Source organism: Diadema setosum, chromosome 15 (assembly GCF_964275005.1).
Source record: "Diadema setosum chromosome 15, eeDiaSeto1, whole genome shotgun sequence".
Classification (NCBI taxonomy): domain Eukaryota; kingdom Metazoa; phylum Echinodermata; class Echinoidea; order Diadematoida; family Diadematidae; genus Diadema; species Diadema setosum.
In genome coordinates, this window is record NC_092699.1 from 20,082,051 (window position 1) to 20,104,441 (window position 22,391).

Sequence of the window (22,391 nt, forward strand, 5' to 3'; positions counted from 1 at the left end):
AAATTTCATAGCATAAGACTAAGTTTTTCCTATCGAAAATGGAATTTTAAGCACCCTATGTTGGATCGCACCCGTCAGTTTCGAGCTTCTTTCGAACGCCGCGCCAATATCCCCAGTGTTGCTATGGCACAAGGTCTCGCAAGCGATTGGCTGGTGCATCGCACATATTTACATAGTTTGGCTTTCGGAGACACCAGTTGCAGCGTTTCGGGAATGCTTTGTCCACGCGTGCATGATTACATGCTCCATTGTTCTTGCTATAATAGATACGCTCGCTCTGTAGTTCGTGCTCTTCGTTTGGCTTTCTATCCGAGCTATTCTACCGCAATGTTCGACAACGGAAGTGAAGCAAAAAGTGAACAGCAGCGCTAACTTCCAATGTGAAAACAGATGCATGGGGAACATGGTTTGATCACATCAGAGTCACAAATCACTACACAAATTGTGCATCATGCTATCGGAAACTCACCTGTCACTTGTAGCTTGACATACATACTGTAATCGTGTGAAAAGAAAACTAATATTCTCAAATGTATCTATATGTAGTAAAAATTATGACAGCAGGCTGACTCGAGGGAAGGTAGACGAGAGGAAAGGAGAGGTCACATATGACCAATTATATTCAAACACTACACGTCCAGATTGCACCAAACCAATGAGTCGTGTTTGTTTATTCGTTTTAATGTAATAAACATCACCGAACAAAGCAACATATGCACATATGCTTGTAAAACAAAACATACAGGAAGCGTAACTCTTGCCAGCTCTAGTAATTTTCTGCCTTCAAAAGGGTCGCCAATGATAAAGACAAATCGTCTACAATGAAAATGCGATTTAAAATGTGTGGATTTGCCACCTGCTCCTGTTGGTGTTACATGCACACGGTCATGGCGTGTGGATGCCATTGCATAATGCGTGTACCATACACATGTACACCATCAAGCTTGCCATTATCGTATCCGCCATCTTGAAAGACGTACTGGTAAACAAAGCCAAGCGAAACGCATTGTTTTTCGGCTCCATACGCTGAGCTCCGAGGAAGGTGCGCGGGAAATTTGACTCTCTCAGTGAGCCAATCAGAAGGCGATGTGGTTGCTAGAGGCGGAGCTTAACATCGATTGGCACCATCGTACGGATGGGTGATTCTCACCTCACATCGCCGCTCAGACATTGTCTTTGAGAAAGAGGTGAATCTTCAAAGCCCGTTTTCTCGCAATTTTGTCAGGCTAACAACTTAAGGACAAGTTCACCTTCATAAACATTTAGGATTGAGAGAATGTAGCAATATTAGTAGAACACATCATTGAAATTTTGAGGAAAATCGTACAATCCGTTCAAAAGTTATGAATTTTTGAAGTTTTTGTGCAGTCACCACTGGATGAGAAGACTACTGCAATGTATGATGTCATATGCGTACAACAATATAGGAAAATATAAAGAGAATTTCACAAAATTTCATCTTTTGAAAAAAGTACACATTCCCTTGACTCGTTACTGATATAAATGGGTAATATTATTCCCATTGCCTGTAGAAAGAAGCAGGTCAGGTGCTCTTTTATTATGCGAAAAAAGTGAAAATATGTTGAATTTTCTTTACATTTTCTTTATACTGTTGTACTCATATGACATCACGAGCCTTAGTAGTCTCCTCATCCAGCGGTTCCAACCCAAAAGTTTTAAAAATTCATAACTTTTGCATCGATTGTCCAATTTTCCTCAAACTTTCACTGATGTGTTCTACTAATATTGCTGCATTCTCTCAATCCTTATGTTAATGAAGGTGAACTTGTCCTTTAAAAAGTCCATTTTATTTCGCTTTCTACGCCCACTTATGGTTCGAAGAATACAAGTGTTTAATAGAATGCAAAGCTTAGGAAATGGACAATGTGATTCGGTGAAAAAATTAATTTTCAAAATTCTCGACTTTTGCCTGAAACCGTTGTCGCCGGTCACATTTGTTGTTGTGTGATATTTGACTTCTATGACTGTCAGATTGGAACCTCAATTTTGTCTTTTAGATCGTAGTGTTTCCCTCATGTTCTTTCTTTTGCAAGATGGTTCCATGGTCACATTACTGGACGTGAAGCAGAGAAGTCTTTGACAGAGAAAGGGAAGAACGGCAGCTATCTAGTACGAGAGAGCCACAGCAAGCCAGGTGACTACGTCCTGTCAGTGAGGACAGAGGACAAGGTGACACACGTCATGATCCGCTGTCAGGTGGGTTATCTTTACTCTTCCTGCTTATCAGCTGGATGTGCCACAAATGTGTCGCTGCTTATCATTTTTGTTAACACTTTTTATGTATTTAGGGGTGAGGATTAAAGGGACTGTACAGTACTGGTTGAGGTGGGGATTCATGTTTTGAACATTCCTAAGTGAGATAATGAGAAACCTCTTATGAAATATGAAAGAGCACATAATTTTAAGAAGGATTCAACTTTTATTTGATGAGAATTTGTTTTCAAATAGCTGAGATATCCAAAAGAGTGATAATAATAAAAGGCGACAGGCCACACTTTTTATTAGGATCTCTTTGTTTCACCTTGTTTTTGGATATCTCAGCCATTTCAAAACCGATTTTCATCAAATAAACTTTGATACCCCTAAGAATTGCATGCTCTTTGACATCTCATAGAGTAGTTTCTGAATATCTCGCAAAACATTAAAAGCTAAATCCTCACCTCAACCAGAACTGTAAACACCCTTTAATGGGGTTACCACTCAACTTTACAGGAAGCTACATGCATACTTGACAGTAAAGCTGGAATAATGCTGCAATTCTGCCATTGTTCATGTATTGATGTTTAGGTTTTTAGAAGCATATAAAACATTGCCAAGTGTAATGTAGGCATTGGAATGATGATGAATGGGTTTGTGGCAGTGTGACAGGTTGAGTGCACCATTGACCGACATTTCCTCCCATGGTGATACTCAGCATATGCATATCGGTCATACAAATGTTGCCTTTTAAAGGCATAATTTACCATTTGCAGATGAAACAAAAACCCAGCTTTAGTGCTTCAAAATAGTTCTAAAATGTGAGTTAGGGATAGAAACAACCACTGTAAAAATTTGAATCAGTATAATCTATGTTAAGTATTGTTAGATGCACAAAATGTGAACAATGGTTATAATAAAAATGTTTCCAGACTAAACCTTCTACAGTTATAATGGTTTATTGAGAAAAATACTGATATCTTCTTATATTTTAGGCTTTATTGCAAAATTTTATATGGTAAGATGTTTTGTGATACAACAGACCTACACATATGCATCAAATGTGATGCCTTGAAAAAATTTTAAATCACTGCTCCCAGTGGTAAACAGGACCTTTAAGGGGTAAAATAAACACTTAGTTATATTTTGCGGAAGTTATATTTTACCCAAGAGATGATATTTTTCACTAGTGCGCAGACATGTGTAATCTTCCTATTGACAAGTATTGGTAACAAGCACTCATTTTTTAATTACACTTTTTTTAACCTTGAAGTAACATGAAGTTTTGTAATGTATAATAATAACTTAGCTCATTTGTCCAAGTCTCCTCCATTTATGCATTTCTGATACATACTTTGAAAACTGCCAATGCACCTATTTCTTGCAGTATATGCTGATATCAACAATTGGTAGGAAATTTTTAGATGGAGTGAATCAATGAATTCAGTGGCTGCAATGTAATAAACATGAATATTGTTAATTGATTAACATCAAAGTAATGATGATGATTGCTCCTTGTGCCAGGATTCCAAGTACGATGTCGGTGGAGGAGAACAGTTTGAAACATTGACAGACCTTGTGGATCACTACCGGAAGAACCCTATGGTGGAGACCACCGGCTACGTAGTGCACCTCAAAGTGGTTGGTCTTTATTCCTAACTCTCATCTTGTCCTTGGGATGATCTTTGTACTAGCGGGTGTAATGATTATGGTAGTAGTCCTGTAATATTGGTTGGCTGACTTGTAATGGATAGGCATCCTGTGACAGGAAGGTTACAAGCTCTTTTTTCTTTGCACTCATACACTTTCATTTTATATATCACCAGTGTCAGGGTGACAGTGTCACCTTGGTGTTTTCTGTTTGTCCAGCTCACATCAGACTTGCAAAGGTTAACCCTTTATGTGCCAATGCACTTGTCTGGCCAAGCTCTTTCATTAGTATGGGGTTAATCCCTTCAAGGCTTGACTTTTATGCGAAGTTTGACAACTCACTTAAGGTTAGTAACTCCAGATTACTCTGAGGAGTGATGAAGCTACATGTCAGTCAGGGGGACTACATAATCAATTCAATTAAATTTATTTAAAATCTTTGTTCCCTGATGGCTCAGAGTCTTTATTTCTGTACTGATTGACAAAGACAGCAATCCATTAGTTGTGCCAATTAGTGAAGAAGGCACAGCATGAAAGGGGTAAGTGTGATATAAACTTTTAACATGTTGAGGACAGGCTGATTTTGCTACAACACAAATTTCCCATGGACACTTGCCCGAGTATACTCGGGACTCGTCCTCAATGGGTTATGGGTCAGATGTGGAGACATCGTCAAAGTTGTGATATACACAATGAAGTGAATATCTGAAATAGGGCTTTTGATGTCACTCAGAAACATTTGACCTTATCTCGTCAGAGTTGATAGACACTGAGTGAGAATATGACTGGACAATTTATGGGTTATATTTGGGAAGATTCTAGTATGGAATGGACATGTCATTGTGAACTTCTGGAGCTTTGCAATTCCAACAACTTCTGATGCTTTATGGTTGCTGACACCAAAGTTGGTACGTGAATGAAGTGTAAATAAAGCAACTTGCTCATTAGAAAAAGATGAATTCTGATGAAAACCAAAGTTCCAAAAATAGCCTGAATTTTAACATTCTATATCTTAATATGGGAGGAAATTCCATCAGACTTGGTACATGTATAGAAGTAGTTTGACAGAAAAGTTCACAAAGTAGATCTTGGGCAAATTGAAATTTCACTTTATACACAAAATCACAGATTGTTTTGATTTTTCCTAGACAACAGTAGCTATTTGTGCCTACATTGCTCAAGCTCTGTAGATGGCTTGTAAATGTGTGTTTAGTCAGGTCTTTGTGGATGCAAAATGCTTTAACATGCAAACCTGGGCTTGCATGTGATGGGTTTATGTACGAGGTTAATATCATCGCCCTGCAAAAGGTAAAGAGAGGAGTCCTGAATCATTCATGTTACTGCCTTTCAAATGTTCCTTTGTGTGCCGCACCTTCATTTATGTATGCTCTTTATGAATGCAGTTTTGGCAGAAAGAATGTACTCGCATGATATTTTGCACTTGATACGCTCATTTGCTTTTATTGACAACCAGTACAAGGAATGTGCAAGCAGTTTTCCCTCAAACTACATTTGTGTCTCTCCATTGTATTCTGTCAGCCTTTCAATGCAACAAGGATCTCAGCATCTGGAATCAGAAACAGGGTGGAAGTGCTGGAGAAGGAAACAAACTCACGAGAGAACTCCAAGAAAGCAGGATTTGAGGAAGAATTTGAGGTACAAGAACACATAATGTAGCTTTCAGGAATTGTGGAAAAGCCCCAAATCCACCATGCAAACCCTGCTTGTGTACCAGTGAACATGTCACAAATTACAACTCTGTGCAGCCTACTGCTTTGAGTATATAATTATTTGTTTCATAAGTTTTTTAACTTCTGGCAGCAATTTAAAGTCAATGTAACATTTTCATTCTAGTTCTTGTTACAGTGATGAAAAGCCAAACCACCATGATATTGGGATTTAGTTAATAGTATACACAAGTGAATTAAATGTGTGGCGTGGACAACATCATGTATTCATTTTGTGCTTTGTTTTTGGATATGTACTATCAGTGCCTACACTGGCTTTCCTTTTGGACACTTCTTACCAACTGACTTAAATTCAATATGACCACCCTAGCTATGTCTAGAATGTGGTAGAATTGAAGAGAAGAACCACTCAATAATGTTTACATTATAATTTGAAAAGAACAAAACACTAACATCTTTGAATTTGTTTTTAACTTGTGTATTTACCCCTCAATATGTACAATAAGTCTCATTTCATTTCTGAAGCTGACATTCTCTGATGTCAATGCAGGTGTAGTTAATGTTGATGTAAAGAGTAGAAGTTGTCATAACATTTTAGACTTTTTATTCTGTATATATTTCCTTCTTTATTTTTGGTAAGTTATGGCTCTACAAGTTCAAAGTACAATGTACACAAATATGATAAGAGACCGTTGAGATTTAAAGTCTTGTCCAGGTGTGTCTTGTATGGGACCTGCCAGGACATGATGTATGTTGAAACCTTCTGTGCAGATAAAGGACATGTGCTATTTAAGTATTTTATTGGTTTGTATTTTAGTGAAATTGCACTTTTCTTTGATACTTACATAGGGGCTTTACTATTCATTTTAGGAGCAAGCCATCCAGTAAAAGTGGTAATCTACATATGATATATAGCCGCTGGCAGTGCAGTTCTAACCAAAAACTGGGATTGCATTAGTTTACCAGCATATATCATTGCTTTCCTCACCACCTAACATTTTCCTCTGATTGTGTTGCTCTCTCACCTGCAGGCATTACAACTCTTAGACAACAAACATCTGCTTCCAAGGAAAGAGGGTGACAAACCAGAGAACAAAAGCAAGAACAGATACAAGAACATTCTTCCATGTGAGTGTGTAGATGGGAGAAGGGAGGTATCTAAACTATCACAGGGATGTCTAAAATTACAATTTGTCAGCTTCCTCTCACCACACAAGACCTTGTCATATCAAGTCACAGAAATTTGATGGTACATATGGCAGCTATTTGTTTTAACCATATCATTGTTCAAAATTTCACAATCCATGATTATGAGATCTGGCAGGAATAATCTGACAAATTAGGAATACAAATTGTGCATAATCTAAATTTAAGTTGCCCATATGCAACAAAAAAAAGAAAAAAAAATTGTGGTATGGAGTAGTATCTAAACCCTTTGGCAATTAAGAGTCTAGTGCATGCATTTTTCCCTCCCAAAGGAGCATTGTCAGGTCTACCCTGTGTGAGGTACGTAAACTGCAGAATACCTAGAACACCTCAGACATGTCTCGTGTCTTATGTTCCTCATTCTGCACTGGCCTCATTGGTCTTGTGTGATCCCCACTGGTTGCAGGTATCCAACCCCTTTGTTATCAAGTCATTCTTTAAAAACACCACATGAAAATCATTTTTAACAAGAAACTTTGTAAATATTTTGAATTATATTTAGTTCTATTCTGGATGGTTTTGCAATAAATTAACCGGCTTTTATTTTGACCAATCACTTTGATAGATCACACATATTTGTATATCATATTTGTATGTTTCTGTAATTGCCCACCACAAATGCATTCTTTTACAGATGTGTGTGTCATACAAATAAGTAATACTGTATTATCATTAGCAGATATTGGCATGTAAGCAGCGCTTTTAGAGAACCAAAATGTCATTTGGTTTGGCATTCAGAGTTTTCAAAAGATACATGGTGTCCCTATAGGCCCCTTTGGCCACAATTTGTGAAGGCTAAAACGCCATTCATCACCATCTCTCGATCTTACAGAGGTTATGAAATGTATTGCTACTCTAGAAGGTAAAATGTAACGATTCCTCATAGTTCCTTGACATGGCGGTTAATATTAAGTGAATGACACACCATCAAAATGTGACCAAGGAAGTTGGGTGGAGATCAGATTTATTTTGAAAATCAGGTGGGTGACAAACTTCATGTTGTCATGGCACCAGCTGTCTTTATTTATATTTTTTTCTCTATGCAATAGGGGATGGTAGTCATGGCAATCATTTTCACAATGCACATGCAAAATAACAGAGGCACAGGTATAGGATCTTTTAAAAAAGGGGGGGAAAAAAGTTTGTTTGTGTACAGTGCAATGGGAACATTTACATTAAATGTAATAACCTTAGTCAGTTTGACCTTTCACCATGTAACCATGATGGAGTCCCAAAGGCTAAAGGTGAAAAAGTGCAAATAATTATATTTGACTGATATAATAGATGTAATGTTTATGAAGTTTGAAGTTTCTCCTGTTTGAATTGCAAAGACTAAAAATGTATCATTCTAAAATTTCTTTCTTCATGAAATGTGTTTGAGTTGATGTAGTGTTAAGTTATTTTTAGTACAGTGGGAGATATTATAAATCAGTGGAATGTTGAAAGTGTAGAGGATTAGGAAATGAAAATGAAGGGAAATCAGTGTCTTTCCAACTCTGTCAGGATTTAATCATAACAGGTGACATATGAGAGAAGTTAGCAGCTTTCATCAGCACTGCTATGACTCTCATAGATTGAATACAATGCCTCTATTTCAAGCTTCTCACCAGCAATGAGTCATATTTGAAGAGGAAGTGACAACTGACGTGATCCAAATGATGCCGCTGGTCTTCTTTCATGTCTCAAGTCTCCATATTATCCAGCAGGTTCTTGTTCTGACTAATTTTTTTGTCTTCTTTCATGCAGCAAACATCTCTTCTTGTCCTAATAGGACAGTCAGTGATGATGTTTAGGTATCTCTAGTTTAGGGTACATGCAATGATACATCAGAAATGAGTCTGTGGGACTGAGGCTAAACCTGTGTTAATTGTTTTGTTTATTTTTTTCTCCTAGTTGATCACTCAAGAGTCATTCTCAAGGATGGTCTTCCTGGTGACTACATTAATGCAAATTACATTGACGTGAGTACACTTGTAGCAAACAACGCCCTGTTTATGTTTTTACCCCAAAGGGCAATGGTGGCATGATATATGTTTTTGCTAGTTATTTCAATCAAAGACAGTGAAATAGTTTGCTCAATTGGATCTTGTTAAATGATGTTAAGTAGGCAATCTTTACAATACATTTTTACAATGTAGAGAAAAAAAGAAACAAGATGGCAGCCTAACATGCAGCAGCTTCTACTTGTATGTTTGTAATCATTATCCTGTACTTGCTGGATGATTTTTTTTCCCCCTGAGCCATTATATATTGCCATACTGATGCTTAGTATGCTGACATTGGAGCATCTGAAGCCTTTTTGCATGTGAGCAATTTCAATACCATGTTTTTACCTTCATTGTTAACTGTTGCAGTGCAAGTATGATGCTAGTCATTTTAATACACAAAGTATCAAAGTATCTCATCGGCATGCCAATGACAACATCATTATTTTGTTTTTATGAGGGCCGCCTGCTTAGTGAAAAGTTTTGTGTGCATGTAGTTAGAGCATCCCTTGTAGATGTAGAAAGAGGAGTAAATGCGGACTTTCTTTTCATGGCAAATGACATACACGTGTAACTGTTTAAACTTAGGAAATGTCTGTCTCAGAAAGATGAGTCATTTGACTGTATCACACTTCTTCACTTTCCCTGACCAGCATGTGAAATTTCTCTAAGAGTACCATTATGAAATATACCTAATGAGAAGACCTACTTTTTGCCACAAATTCCAGCTCCCCAAAGCATGGAAACACAGCATTGAGATGCAGCAGGCTGGGGAGAATGTGGAACGCATTGACATGAGCTGGGAGCACCAGAAACGCTACATCGCCACCCAGGGCTGTCTCAAGGACACTGTCCCAGAGTTCTGGCGTATGGCCTGGCAAGAAAACTCACGGGTTATCGTCATGACAACCAAGGAAGTGGAGAGAGGAAAGGTGAGTTACGGTCAGGTTGGCAGGTCATGTGATTTATTAGTTGTTTTCTGGATTAATTTATGAACAATTTGTCAAGATAATCATATAAGTACTTCTTGTTTTCTTGTTATGCAGTTTGGTTTAGCCAAGTAAGACTTAAGTTCATCCCCCTGCTTGCCAGCTTAAGCTTTTAACACAGGTATGAGTACAATACAGTACATATTGAGCAGGCTGTGTGGTGGTGTATGGACACATGAGCACATATATATGAAGTGCACATGCTCAAAAATTTCACAAGAAGTGAATGAGAGAATAAGGAAGGAGGATTTGATCTTAAGTCAGGATTGTGACATGTACTGTCATACTATAAAAAAAAAAAATGAAAAAAAAATGAAAAAGAAAAGAAAAAAAAGGATTTGCTTAGGATTTTATTTTACCAATGTCTTTCATATGTGTGAAAATATCACCCATTCAGAATTGTCTTTGAGGGTATTTGATGGACACAGTAACTTTGGTGTGACAGAAAATATCACGGCATGATTTGATATTTGGTCAGTTTCACCAAGATGGCTTGATAAACTGTGTAGGGCTTGAGTTAAAGCTGAGAAAGCAAACTTTGAGACAATCTTTCTGCAAGCCATTTTTTCTTTTTCGTAATATTTTAAGACGTAGTGGATTTTGTTGTTATTATTAGTTTGTGTGAAAGCCAAAGCTATCAACAGTATCTCAGTAAATTGTTTGGAAACTCAATTTACATTCTCTGCAGAACAAATGTGTGCGTTACTGGCCAGATGCCGGCCAGAAGAAAGAGGCAGGAGTTATCACCCTGACACACATTACAGAGCACAGCATGGCAGACTACGACCTCCGAGAATTTGCCATGGTTCACGAGCAATTCGTGAGTAGCTTTGTATTTCTTACAAAATACTGTGAGAATACACACAGAAGATTTGAAATGTAGTAATGATGAAATACTAGCATTTTTATCATCAAAATTGTGATGGATGTGGCAGAAATTTTTCTATTAAATATTAGAGTTTTCTCGTTAACCCTAACTTGAAGGAGTTAGGACCTTGCACATGATAGAGAAACTGATGCATAGTATCCAGTTGGAATGATTCTGATAGTATTCCTGCAAACTCTGTCTTATTTAACTTACCACAAACTCAGCTCTCCATGCTACAGAGGCTTCAAAATGCGGCAGCACGCATCATCACACTATCCAAGAAGCACACTCACATCACCCCTATTTTGAGATCACTTCATTGGTTACCAGTCAAAGATCGCATTATTTTTAAGATTTTACTTTTGACTTTTCATTGCATTCAGGGCGCTGCTCCTCAGTATAACATTGACTTACTCCATAATTACATCCCTGCTAGATCTTTACGCTCATCCAACTCCGGTTCTCTGATAATTCCAAGATTCACTACAATATGGGGCACACGTGCCTTTGGCCATGCTGCTCCCACCTTATGGAATAACTTGCCTTCAGCCGTAAAAAAATTGTTCTTCATCAGACTCCTTTAAAAGCAGTCTAAAAACTCACTTGTTTAAAGCCTCAATTTGATTACTCATTACATGTACTTGATATTTGTATGTCTTTTATCTCCTTCACTTTCTCTTCCTTCCGCGCCTAGAGCACTCTGCAGAGTGGATTTGGCGCTATATAAATCATATCAATTATTATTATTATTATTATTATTTTCAGCAGATGGGAGATTTCAGGTCTTAAATCAGATCATAAGTCAGTCGAAGGATGATGAGATCTTTATCACTGGCAAAAAGAAGATACCTGCTGACATCAGTGTTATCACACTGTATGAACATGAAGTGAGGCTTTCTACTAACACAATTTGATGCTGTGTCTTGTAGCCCAATGAGGTCAGGCCAATGTTCCAGTTCCACTTCAAGAGTTGGCCTGACCATGGAGTGCCTGTCGACCCCAGCAGAGTTCTCAACTTCCTCCAAGATGTCAACAAAAAGCAAGAATCATTCCCTGAAGCTGGCCCAATCATTGTCCATTGCAGGTGAGAATGCTGTTTGCATGGCTTCTATGGAAGAATGAATTCTCCAGTTTGATTGGCAGTTTGTCTGGCCATCTAAGACATAACAATAGAAGTTTATCCCATTGTAGCAAGGTTGCTTTGTTGCCACTATGACATTGATAATGATCCTCTTTACTTCACTTTGTGAGTCTCAGTGTCACGGAGATCCGGCATAGGTTTACTAGGATTTGTGGTTGAAAAGGAGGAAAATTACATAAATAATTTATTGCATTTAGCAAGCACTAGAATTGTAGATATGCTCTTAAATACTGTGCAGTCCACCGTGTGTTAATGTCTGTACATGCTGGGAGTTGCTGGTATTTACATTCCATCACAGAAAATATTTGCAAATTATTCCCTGGAAATTCAAACAGCCATTGAGGTATAGGTGACCTATTTAGCGATATCAGCAATATTGTGTGTCACATCTAGGAAAGCCATCAACAAAGGTCAGAGTACAAATAACAAGGATTTTCTTTTCACAGCTTATTGGGTAGTCTCTTTTGTAGTTAAGTTCATGTTAGCAATAAGTCAATTTCATGTCAGTGGACAAATACAGAGTATGATGCTGTCATGAAAAGAGAGTCAGATGTTACCAAGTACAAAGCTGTATCAGGGATAAAAGTAATATTTCCATAATTTATTTTTTTATAGGATGCAGTTTCCACAGTAGAGAGTGGTGGCTGAGGTTTAAATAGTTTAAATTCTTTTTACCTACCTGATACCAGTTGCTATCATTTGTTTAGAGAAATGTGTGCAATGATAATGTTACACTTTTTATCCTGGCACAATGCTTTTCTTGGTTCAAATGATATTAACATTCTTGTCAAGGATTGGTGAAGTGGTCTGAAGTTTGCTAAATTGCATTATTTTTGTTCTGTCTGAAACAGTGCTGGTATTGGAAGAACAGGCACATTCATAGTCATCGATATCATTCTCAACCTGATCAAGCAGCATGGTGAGTGATTTACCTCTTTTCTGTAGACATGTATTATTAGTATTTGCTTTTATGAAACATAATTGATGCCATTATAGCTGTTTTGCAGATATTGATAAATTTTTCCTTACTGTAAATAAATGTTATTTCTAGTCATTATATACATAGGATTCAGTAACAGAAGGCATACATGCAAATACCTCACATCAATATTTATTGTCCCCGCCGAACGAGTTCGAGCAGGGGACTATGAAACGGGCTCCGTACGTGTGTGTGTCCGTCCGTCCGTGCGTCCGTCCGTGCGTCCGTGCGTCCGTGTGTGATCAAAATGTTCAATTTGCTACTTCTCTGTCATTTATGAGCCAATTTTGATTCTGTTTGCTTTATATGATAGCACTACATGGGAGCTTTAAAACTTGTACACAGAATTTCAGTTGTGACCTTTGACCTTGACCTTTGACCTATATTGTACATTTTGCTACAAAATGCTACTCCTTCGCCATTTCTAACCCGATTTCGATTCCGTTTGCTTTATGTGATGGCACTAGGTGAGGGCTTCAAAACTTCTACACAGAATTTTGACCTTTGACTTCTTTGACCTTTGACCTTGATTTTTGACCTATATTGTACATTTTGCTACAAAATGCTACTTCTTCGCCATTTCTAACCCGATTTCGATTCCGTTTGCTTTATATGATGGCACTAGTTGAGGGCTTCAAAACTTCTACACAGAATTTTGACCTTTGACTTCTTTGACCTTTGACCTTGATTTTTGACCTATATTGTGCATTTTGCTACAAAATGCTACTCCTTCGCCATTTCTAACCCAATTTCGATTCCGTTTGCTTTATGTGATAGCACTAGGTGAGGGCTTCAAAACTTCTACACAGAATTTTGACCTTTGTCTTCTTTGACCTTTGACCTTGATTTTTGACCTATATTGTACATTGGCTACAAAATGCTACTCCTTCGCCATTTCTAACCCAATTTCGATTCCATTTGCTTTATGTGATGGCACTAGGTGAGGGCTTCAAAACTTCTACACAGAATTTTGACCTTTGACTTGAACTTTGACCTTTGACCTTGATTTTTTACCTATTTTGTTACAAAATGCTACTTCCGGCGGGGACATATATTACGCACCGCGTAATTTCTACTTTTCCTTGTTGTGTGTAGTGAATGTACTGATGTGCATGAGGGTCAGAGTGAGGAATCAATGAGCTAAAGTAACTCTTGCAAGGCCAAACAAAGACAAAACCCTGTAATATTCACCGGGCATAAAACATTTACCCTCTTCTCCAAAGATTATAACAATCAATATTTTACATGTTTGAATGCACCAAAGATCCTTGAAAACACTTACACAAAAAAATAATGATAAAAAAAGAAAAAAGAATAAAATATCCCTCACCAACACAGAGAAACTGATTTTCAAACATAGAGTACTGTGATGTCCCACAGCCATGGGGGAAAAATACCAGCAATTTGAGTACAGCAGAAATGCTACAGTAACTTTGAATACTGTCTTAAAAACTTACCATGCATACTGACTGCATTGACCATGCACATTTTTGTTCTCCTTACCAGTTGCTCTTACGGGACTTTTACGAATCACAGACTGTTGTTTTTGTACTGTAGTCTATACATGTATATGATAGGTGTAAAAGACCAAAGGGCTTTATGTAATTACACATTGATGTCAGAATATCATACAGATTGTATCATCAGTTTTAAGAGTAGTGACTGTCTTGAGTGAATACTTCTTTCCCTCTTAGCCTATAACATTTATCACCGCTTCCCCTTCCTAAAAGTTGGGTCACAAGATACATGTTTTGAAGATATATTTTGCACTTTCAAAGTGCAACGTTTATTCCCATACTCTTCACTACTGTCAAACTAAAGAGCATTAAAACCTTATAATGCTGAAAACTTTCAATGATAGACAGGTACAAATTATTTTGTGCCACTGATGTGATTTAATTTATTGAAATGGTGATTGTCAATGACATAATTGTAAAACTTATATGAGATACACATGACTTTGTGACACATTTGACTTCCACTTCCTATGTGACAATATATTCCTTTGCCATCAGGACTTGACTGTGAGATTGACATTTATAACACAATACGGCTTGTGAGGCAGCAGCGGTCTGGACTTGTGCAGACAGAGGCTCAGTATAAGTTTGTGTACAGAGCAGTCCAGCACTACATAGAGACATTGTCCCAGAGAGTTGCAGCAGAGCAGGTTGGTACTCATCTCCAGACCTCTAAAGGTCACATCTTATGCACCAGTGGAAATAGATGTTATAAGTTATACCTTTATTGAAATGGTGATTATGAATATCTTAGTATGAAGATGCCAACCGTGCCCAAATTCAACAAAATGAGAGATTTTGCCTGCCATTTTCATTGATTCATGCATCTCCTGATCACTCAGCGAAATAAAGCCTTTTGTATGATATCTAATGATGAGGAATTCAAACCAGTCAGCGTACAGTGTTGTACAGCAACATATTCAGTTGAAGGTCCTCTAGTGTCTATTTTGTTCATATGTGTCATTTGTGAATAGTTGATAAAACAGGAATGCTCGTAATTCACTTCCAAGCTCATCTGATATGTTTTTAGTTATCATGCTTTCCTGGGTAGAAACTTGTTAGAAATTATTTTTGTAAAGTTGACACAACCATTCTTGAAATGGACAGATAAGAGCACAGCTTAATGTGCACAGACTTCAAGCTTGTGTTGCTTGCAGGCAGTTATTGTCATCAAGTCAAGAGACAACTTGCATTGTTCTTTAAAAATAGTTGCATTGACAATCTCAACAAAAAGAAAAAGAAGAAAAAAAAAATGGATGAAATAATAGAAAAAATAGAGGAAGAGGTCATTCAGGTGTAGGCATTTGCCATACCAGGACAACTGTTTTATCCACAAAATGCATGGTTAAAAACATGGTGAAATAAAATGTGCCAGCGTGAACATGTATGTAGTAAAGGCTATGCGTTCAGGGCTGTCGCAGTCTGTAGCTTGTTCCACATTATCCCAACTATAGCAGGGTCCAAACAGTGAGTAAATGGCTGCTGAATTAACTGAAACTAGCAAGTGGAGGACAATGCTGCCATTCAGCACCTTTTTCTACCCCTTCATTTCCCTTCACAATAGCAGTGTTGGTAATATTTAGACAATATCCCAGTACACCCTCCGCTCTTCACAAGGTATCACACTGAATCGAGGAGGTTTAAGAGAATGGAGTCAGAACCGTCTTATTCCCTTTGCTAGATGTTCAATGCTGCCACTCAAAAATATTTGGAGCATGTGCGATACAGGAACTGCCACGCAGATAGGTAGACAATATTGACTCGTGTCTCATTGCATAATCACCAGCCACTTTCTAAGGAAGATATGTCTTTGTGATGGTAATTACTTTTCGCTATCCCGTATAAAAGGTAGGTGGTACAGACACGAGGATGCACTGAAATAAAGATGGAAATTACTCCACTGGGCATACCCGGGCACTAATCTGATGTATCTATCAATAAAGAATTATACTTGGAAGATTATTCCATATTAGTTTTACTTGTGAAAAATTAAGTGGAAAAGTGATAAAACCGACTTTCCAGGATGGTACAGTTTCAAACATTTTCACATGATACAGCTCTGATTTACACTTTTGCCCAAATTTCTTTGTAAGATTTACTTTTGTTTTACATGCTTTATCATTAAGTGACATTTCATTTCATTTGATAAATAGATAAGCAAAATATGGCCAACATTATGTTCACATTCAAAATGAATCTTCAGATTGCTCAGCAAGACAACGGCGTCAAACATCGATTATCAAAGGCACAAATGCACCTGTAAAATTCTTTTGTACATCAATTGAAATCTGACAACTGTTTGAATGATTACAGCCAGTTGGAACTCCAACTCTTAAACCTCCTTGACTGAATCAGCCAACTTCCAAGATGCTGGCCACACTTGGTAATAAAGCATTTCATCTGCTGCTCCCAAACCGTGGAATCAACGACTTCAAACTCTCCACAACCAGCAATCTCTCATCATCTTTAAAAAAAAACTCACTTGTTTCATTAATATCAATAATCTAAGGTAAAGCGCATATGAACATGTACATTTATGGAAAATGCAATATATAAATGTATTATTATTATTGTTATTACTATTATTAAGAGAACTACATATTGTCCCCTTGACGTTTTAGGCATTTCTTTAATACTGGCAATGAAATGCATCTAAATTATGAATTCCCCATGACATTGTCAATCTATGTATTCCTTGGTCTATACCTTTGGACCATTTATATTTTGGGGAACATAAGACTTAAAATAACAAAGTGTACTTGTGTTTGGCTATTTTTTGTGTTTTATGCTCTCTGCTCACACACAGAACACATTGAAGACAGGGCGTGAGTACATCAACACACGGAAGGCTCATTATGAGATACAGCATCATGCTCCAGGATCTCCCATGCAGTCATCAGCCATGACTACAGATGACAAGAATCTCTACCAGAATGTGGGACCACTCATTAAGGTTAGAGGGATTGAAACTAACTGGGTTTAGTACATGTGCTCAGTTAAAATCAATGGATTCATAAAAAGTATGAGAATTGTTGAATGATTGATGATTTGTACCTGTACCAAGAAGTAACATCAAGTAATGTGTTGTCAGAGAGAGGGGATAAAAGTTACTGCATGGCTGACAAAGTTAACATCTGGCAGGGGTTTGTATTCCTCGGGTATGGAATAAGGGATGGTTCTTCTGCCATACCAAAAGGCAAATGAATGACTAGATTGGCCTAGCCAACAAAACTTCTGATCTAATCATGTAGAAGAAATACAGTCAACTTCGGATACCTCGAATTTGTCATGCAGGCCTCGAATTACCCGGGCGGCAAAAGGCAATTTGCCGCAATGCCCTATCTACTTCCCGGGATGCCCCTCTCAAAATTGCCATGCTTACGGCAACTTGTTGCCGTCCCCTCTTTTTGTAATTGCCGTGATGCCCTATGTGCCATATGATCCTGTACTCGGCTGGGATATCGATGCAGCGCGTACGCACTGTATGTGGAAAGCGCTGAATAGAAAAATGCGAGCACACGCAAATCGCTGCTTGCGTACTGTATACACTGAACAGAACTTCGCGCGCGTGAATCCCTGCCGCCTACGGACCCTAGGCATAGGATGTTTACATCGATCGCCATGGTATTGTATCCCCATGTGTGGCTGGCTACTGGGGAGCGCAAGTAGCTAGTTACACACACTGTAGCCAGTTTCCAGCCACATACTAGTGCCCTGTTTCGTTATGAGGCGGGGTAGAAGGCGTTCCATTGTTCAATGTCTGCTTCTTTTTCTCTTCTTTTTCATCCGCTTTTCCCTTGCCTCCCAAGTACGAAATGACTTTGAGAGTGTTGTGTGTGTTTTTGTCCCCTCCGAACGAGTTCGAGCAGGGGACTATGAAACGGGCTCCGTACGTGTGTGTGTCCGTGTGTCCGTCCGTCCGTCCGTCCGTCCGTCCGTCCGTCCGTCCGTCCGTGTGTCCGTGTGTGCGTCCGTGTGTGATCAAAATCTTCAATTTGCTACTTCTCTGTCATTTATGAGCCAATTTTGATTCTGTTTGCTTTATATGATAGCACTACATGGGAGCTTTGAAACTTCTACACAGAATTTCAGTCGTGACCTTTGACCTTGACCTTTGACCTATATTGTACATTTTGCTACAAAATGCTACTCCTTCGCCATTTCTAACCCGATTTCGATTCCGTTTGCTTTATGTGATGGCACTAGGTGAGGGCTTCAAAACTTCTACACAGAATTTTGACCTTTGACTTCTTTGACCTTTGACCTTGATTTTTTGACCTATATTGTACATTTTTGCTACAAAATGCTACTCCTTCGCCATTTCTAACCCGATTTCGATTCCGTTTGCTTTATGTGATGGCGCTAGGTGAGGGCTTCAAAACTTCTACACAGAATTTTGACCTTTGACTTCTTTGACCTTTGACCTTGATTTTTGACCTATATTGCACATTTTGCTACGAAATGCTACTCCTTCGCCATTTTTAACCCGATTTCAATTCTGTTTGCTTTATATGATGGCACTAGTTGAGGGCTTCAAAACTTCTACACAGAATTTTGACCTTTGACTTCTATGACCTTTGACCTTGATTTTTGACCTATATTGTGCATTTTGCTACAGAATGCTACTCCTTCGCCATTTCTAACCCGATTTCGATTCTGTTTGCTTTATGTGATAGCACTAGGTGAGGGCTTCAAAACTTCTACACAGAATTTTGACCTTTGTCTTCTTTGACCTTTGACCTTGATTTTTGACCCATATTGTACATTGGCTACAAAATGCTACTCCTTCGCCATTTCTAACCCGATTTCGATTCCGTTTGCTTTATGTGATGGCACTAGGTGAGGGCTTCAAAACTTCTACACAGAATTTTGACCTTTGACTTCTTTGACCTTTGACCTTGATTTTTTGACCTATATTGCACATTTTGTTACAAAATGCTACTTCCGGCGGGGACATATGTTACGCACCGCGTAATTTCTACTTTTCCTTGTTTTTAAACGTTATTGCATCATTTTTCTGCAAGTAAGAGGTGAGTTTCTGTTCATGTGTTGATGTGCACTGCAGTACCAGTAGTAGTGCAGGTGAAAAGCGTTTGAATGTTCTTTCCTATGACTCGTATGGTCTCGATAATAATATTTCTAGGCCTATTAAAGGAGATCTCATATAACAGAATACTTACAACAAACTATTTTTCCGGTCCAAATGAATTAGTTTCCTTTGTTTTTTATCGTTTATTGACTGCTGATTTTAAGGATCTCGTCGCAATACCAATTTTCTACTGTATATTTATTTTCTCGTAGCTTTCGGTGCTGTAAACTTCTGCTAGGGCCTACATATTGTTTTATTTCTGTCATTTCTCATGCCTCGTTTGGTACGATTTCTTCCGTTTGATATCACTTGGTGTTTCCAATTATTGTATATTATAAAAAAATTCGAATTTTGGAGCAGCTGAGTACTAATTTGTGCTTCCAAAGGTTGGCAGCTCTGTAATGATCTTCCAGGTTTGATCTCAACCAGTGCAGTGTTTTCTCTCCACCAACTGAACAGCTGCGCTTCAGTCGGAGTCCACTAAATCTACTGGACATGTACCTGAGAATGAATATGGTATTTCTCTCTTCTCTAAATGGACCATGTTTCTCATATTTCTTTCTTTCTTGAAAGACATAATTAAATGTGGTCTACACTAATTAAACTCAAACTGAGGTGAGCCCTTACCATGTAAAGTACAGCAATAAATGATTGGAAATAATTGTCCCTAATGCGAAAGTTTGGAAGCCATTTCATTTTTTTTTTTTTTTTTTTTTGGTTTTGCCTTGGTGCCCTTTCAAATTTTTTTGGTTTTGCCTTGGTGCCCCTCTGACTTGCCTTGCTGCCCTTAAAAGAAAACTGTACTGACATTTTCTAATTGTCTGATAATTCTAATCTACATTTTTTGATGCCTACTACTGGAAAGAGAGGATTCTATAACCCAGGATAAGCCTGTAATGAATTTTTGAAAAACATGAAAATGAGCAAGCCATGGAACGATCCACACAATTTGGCCTACGTCATGGGTGCTCTTGGTGAACAACTCTGACTTAGGCAAGACGAACTACATGATGTCAATTTACTGATGAAATCTCACACGAAGTACCGCAAAAGCTGTTATTTAGTATAATTGCAATATGGAGCTAAAATAAACATGTTAAACAATATCTATTAATCTTTAAAAGCAATCTCTTCAACAGCTTTTTATTTAGATAAAACTTGTGGGGAAATTCCAGATATGCAAAATGAAATTGGCATCGTTATCCGAACGTGCTGCCCATAGAAGACTGTGTGTAAGTAACGTTACACTAACTATGCATTGATGATCATGATCGAGCGATAGTTCGCCAGTTCAAACTATCTAACGTAGATGAGGGCTGAGTGAATCTAAAGCCAAATGTAGATAGACTCTCTTCAACGGCACGCACAATTTACGCTTAGTAAGATGAAAACGGTACCCAGTACACATAGACTCTGAAATACTAGAACTAGGACTAGGACTACTGAGCAGTCAAGGAGTAGGTTCTACGTGGCAGTCCAGGTTTTGATGAGTAGGCCCTACACTCACTCACCGTCGACATTGCAGCTGTAGGCCCTATGTGCACAGTGCTAATAAGGCAAAGCGTAACGTTAGGGCCTATACATACCCCTGCTGCCAGAACTTGAAGAAAGTCCAGACGAAAGTCCAGACTCCAGATCTAGATCTGGACCCTTGTCCTGCAGGCACTGTTGTTCCTGTACGTGCTGAATTTTTCAGGTAAGGTATCTGCTTTATGGATTTCCGATGTTTTGTAGTCGAGATAAATCTCATAGTGGTGTTATTTACACCAAGGACTAATGTTAGATCTAACAGTTTGTTTCAGTAGGCCTACTACACTAGGACCCATATCTCGGAAGAGTGGCCTGACCACGTAGATTCTAACACAGTTTCGCCGCTTCGCGATCCCAGCGCTGGTGTAGGTATAGTGCTAGTGTACTTCCGTATCCATGTAGATATCTCAAAATTCACCTTGCCAAATGGCACCAAACTCACAGGAAATACTTTATGATTTATATCCAACAACTCACATTATTTAGAAACAAATCACATGTTGGGAAGCGTAAGTGTAGATGTCGACTTTCCTGTCGGCGTCGCTAAAAATAATCTGCTCCACGACTAACACGTGTGATTGCGGCCAGGCACCTACCTGCTGCGCACGCACAGACTGAAGTTAGCCATTTAATATCATGAGACAAATTTTTCAAGTTATCGGGGGCAATAAATCAATTTACAAATTATTTGTGGTAAGTTGAATGAAAAATGTAGTTCCTATATCACACAAGTCGCAAAAATCATTACACTTCTTAGTTTAGTTCTCGCGTAAATTCCCCGTTCGCACAGTACTAGTCGGCTAACTTCAGTTCTAGATTGTGCATCTTGCGTTCGCCAAGATCTCTCACGAAGAGTGAGTTTTTTTTTGAGTGACGACTTGAAAGTGGGCGTCAATATTGATACTTCTCGATTACTGATTTCGTTCAAATATAAGAGAATACTTTGAAATATGCTTAGAAGTATATCCTGTAATTTTGGTGCGATTTGGTTTAGTGAAATTTGAGATATCTACATGGATAGAACAGTACACAAGCACCGCCTGCTAGCTAAATTAGGCCTAAGCGTAGTCTGCTACTCGATACGAATTAACACACGCGTATGCGAGCGCTTGTAATCAGTAATAGTGAGAGCACCTGTGACATCATAACATCCGGGCTCGTCAGCTCATTAGCATAATTCTCACCTAAAAAGTTCCATTTTTAACATTAAATTACAGACTTAATCGTTATGAAATTTTGATTCTGTTTGCACCGCTGGGTCTTTTAGAATGAAAAGAACAACGTATAAAAAAACAAAAAACCGGTACAATGCCCTTTAAAAATTGAGATAGAGTGCCCCCAAAACCGAAAATTGCCTTCCCCTAAAATTGGCGAAATTCGAGGCCTGGTCGGGACTGAAGAAAATTGTTCGACGTACATGAAATTCGAGGTACGCGTACGTCAAATTTTCTTCGACTTATCTGACGTTTATCGATGTTCAACATGGTATCTGTTATAGTGCCTACCGATTGTTTGCATGCTTGTCAATTGGA

At 38.3% G+C, this 22,391-nt stretch overlaps 1 protein-coding gene across 1 annotated transcript in view; it reads left to right on the forward strand.

Moving 5' to 3' along the window:
• The window catches only part of LOC140239062 (tyrosine-protein phosphatase non-receptor type 11-like), a 74,268-nt gene that overhangs the window by 46,326 nt on the left and 5,551 nt on the right, over positions 1-22,391 (forward strand). The window contains exons 4-14 of the mRNA XM_072318958.1: positions 2,055-2,217; positions 3,742-3,858; positions 5,407-5,523; positions 6,587-6,683; positions 8,655-8,722; positions 9,475-9,678; positions 10,424-10,555; positions 11,533-11,687; positions 12,596-12,663; positions 14,739-14,890; positions 17,047-17,193. Of these exons, the coding sequence (XP_072175059.1) occupies positions 2,055-2,217; positions 3,742-3,858; positions 5,407-5,523; positions 6,587-6,683; positions 8,655-8,722; positions 9,475-9,678; positions 10,424-10,555; positions 11,533-11,687; positions 12,596-12,663; positions 14,739-14,890; positions 17,047-17,193 (1,420 nt within the window). The remainder of the gene's footprint in view (positions 1-2,054; positions 2,218-3,741; positions 3,859-5,406; positions 5,524-6,586; positions 6,684-8,654; positions 8,723-9,474; positions 9,679-10,423; positions 10,556-11,532; positions 11,688-12,595; positions 12,664-14,738; positions 14,891-17,046; positions 17,194-22,391) is intronic.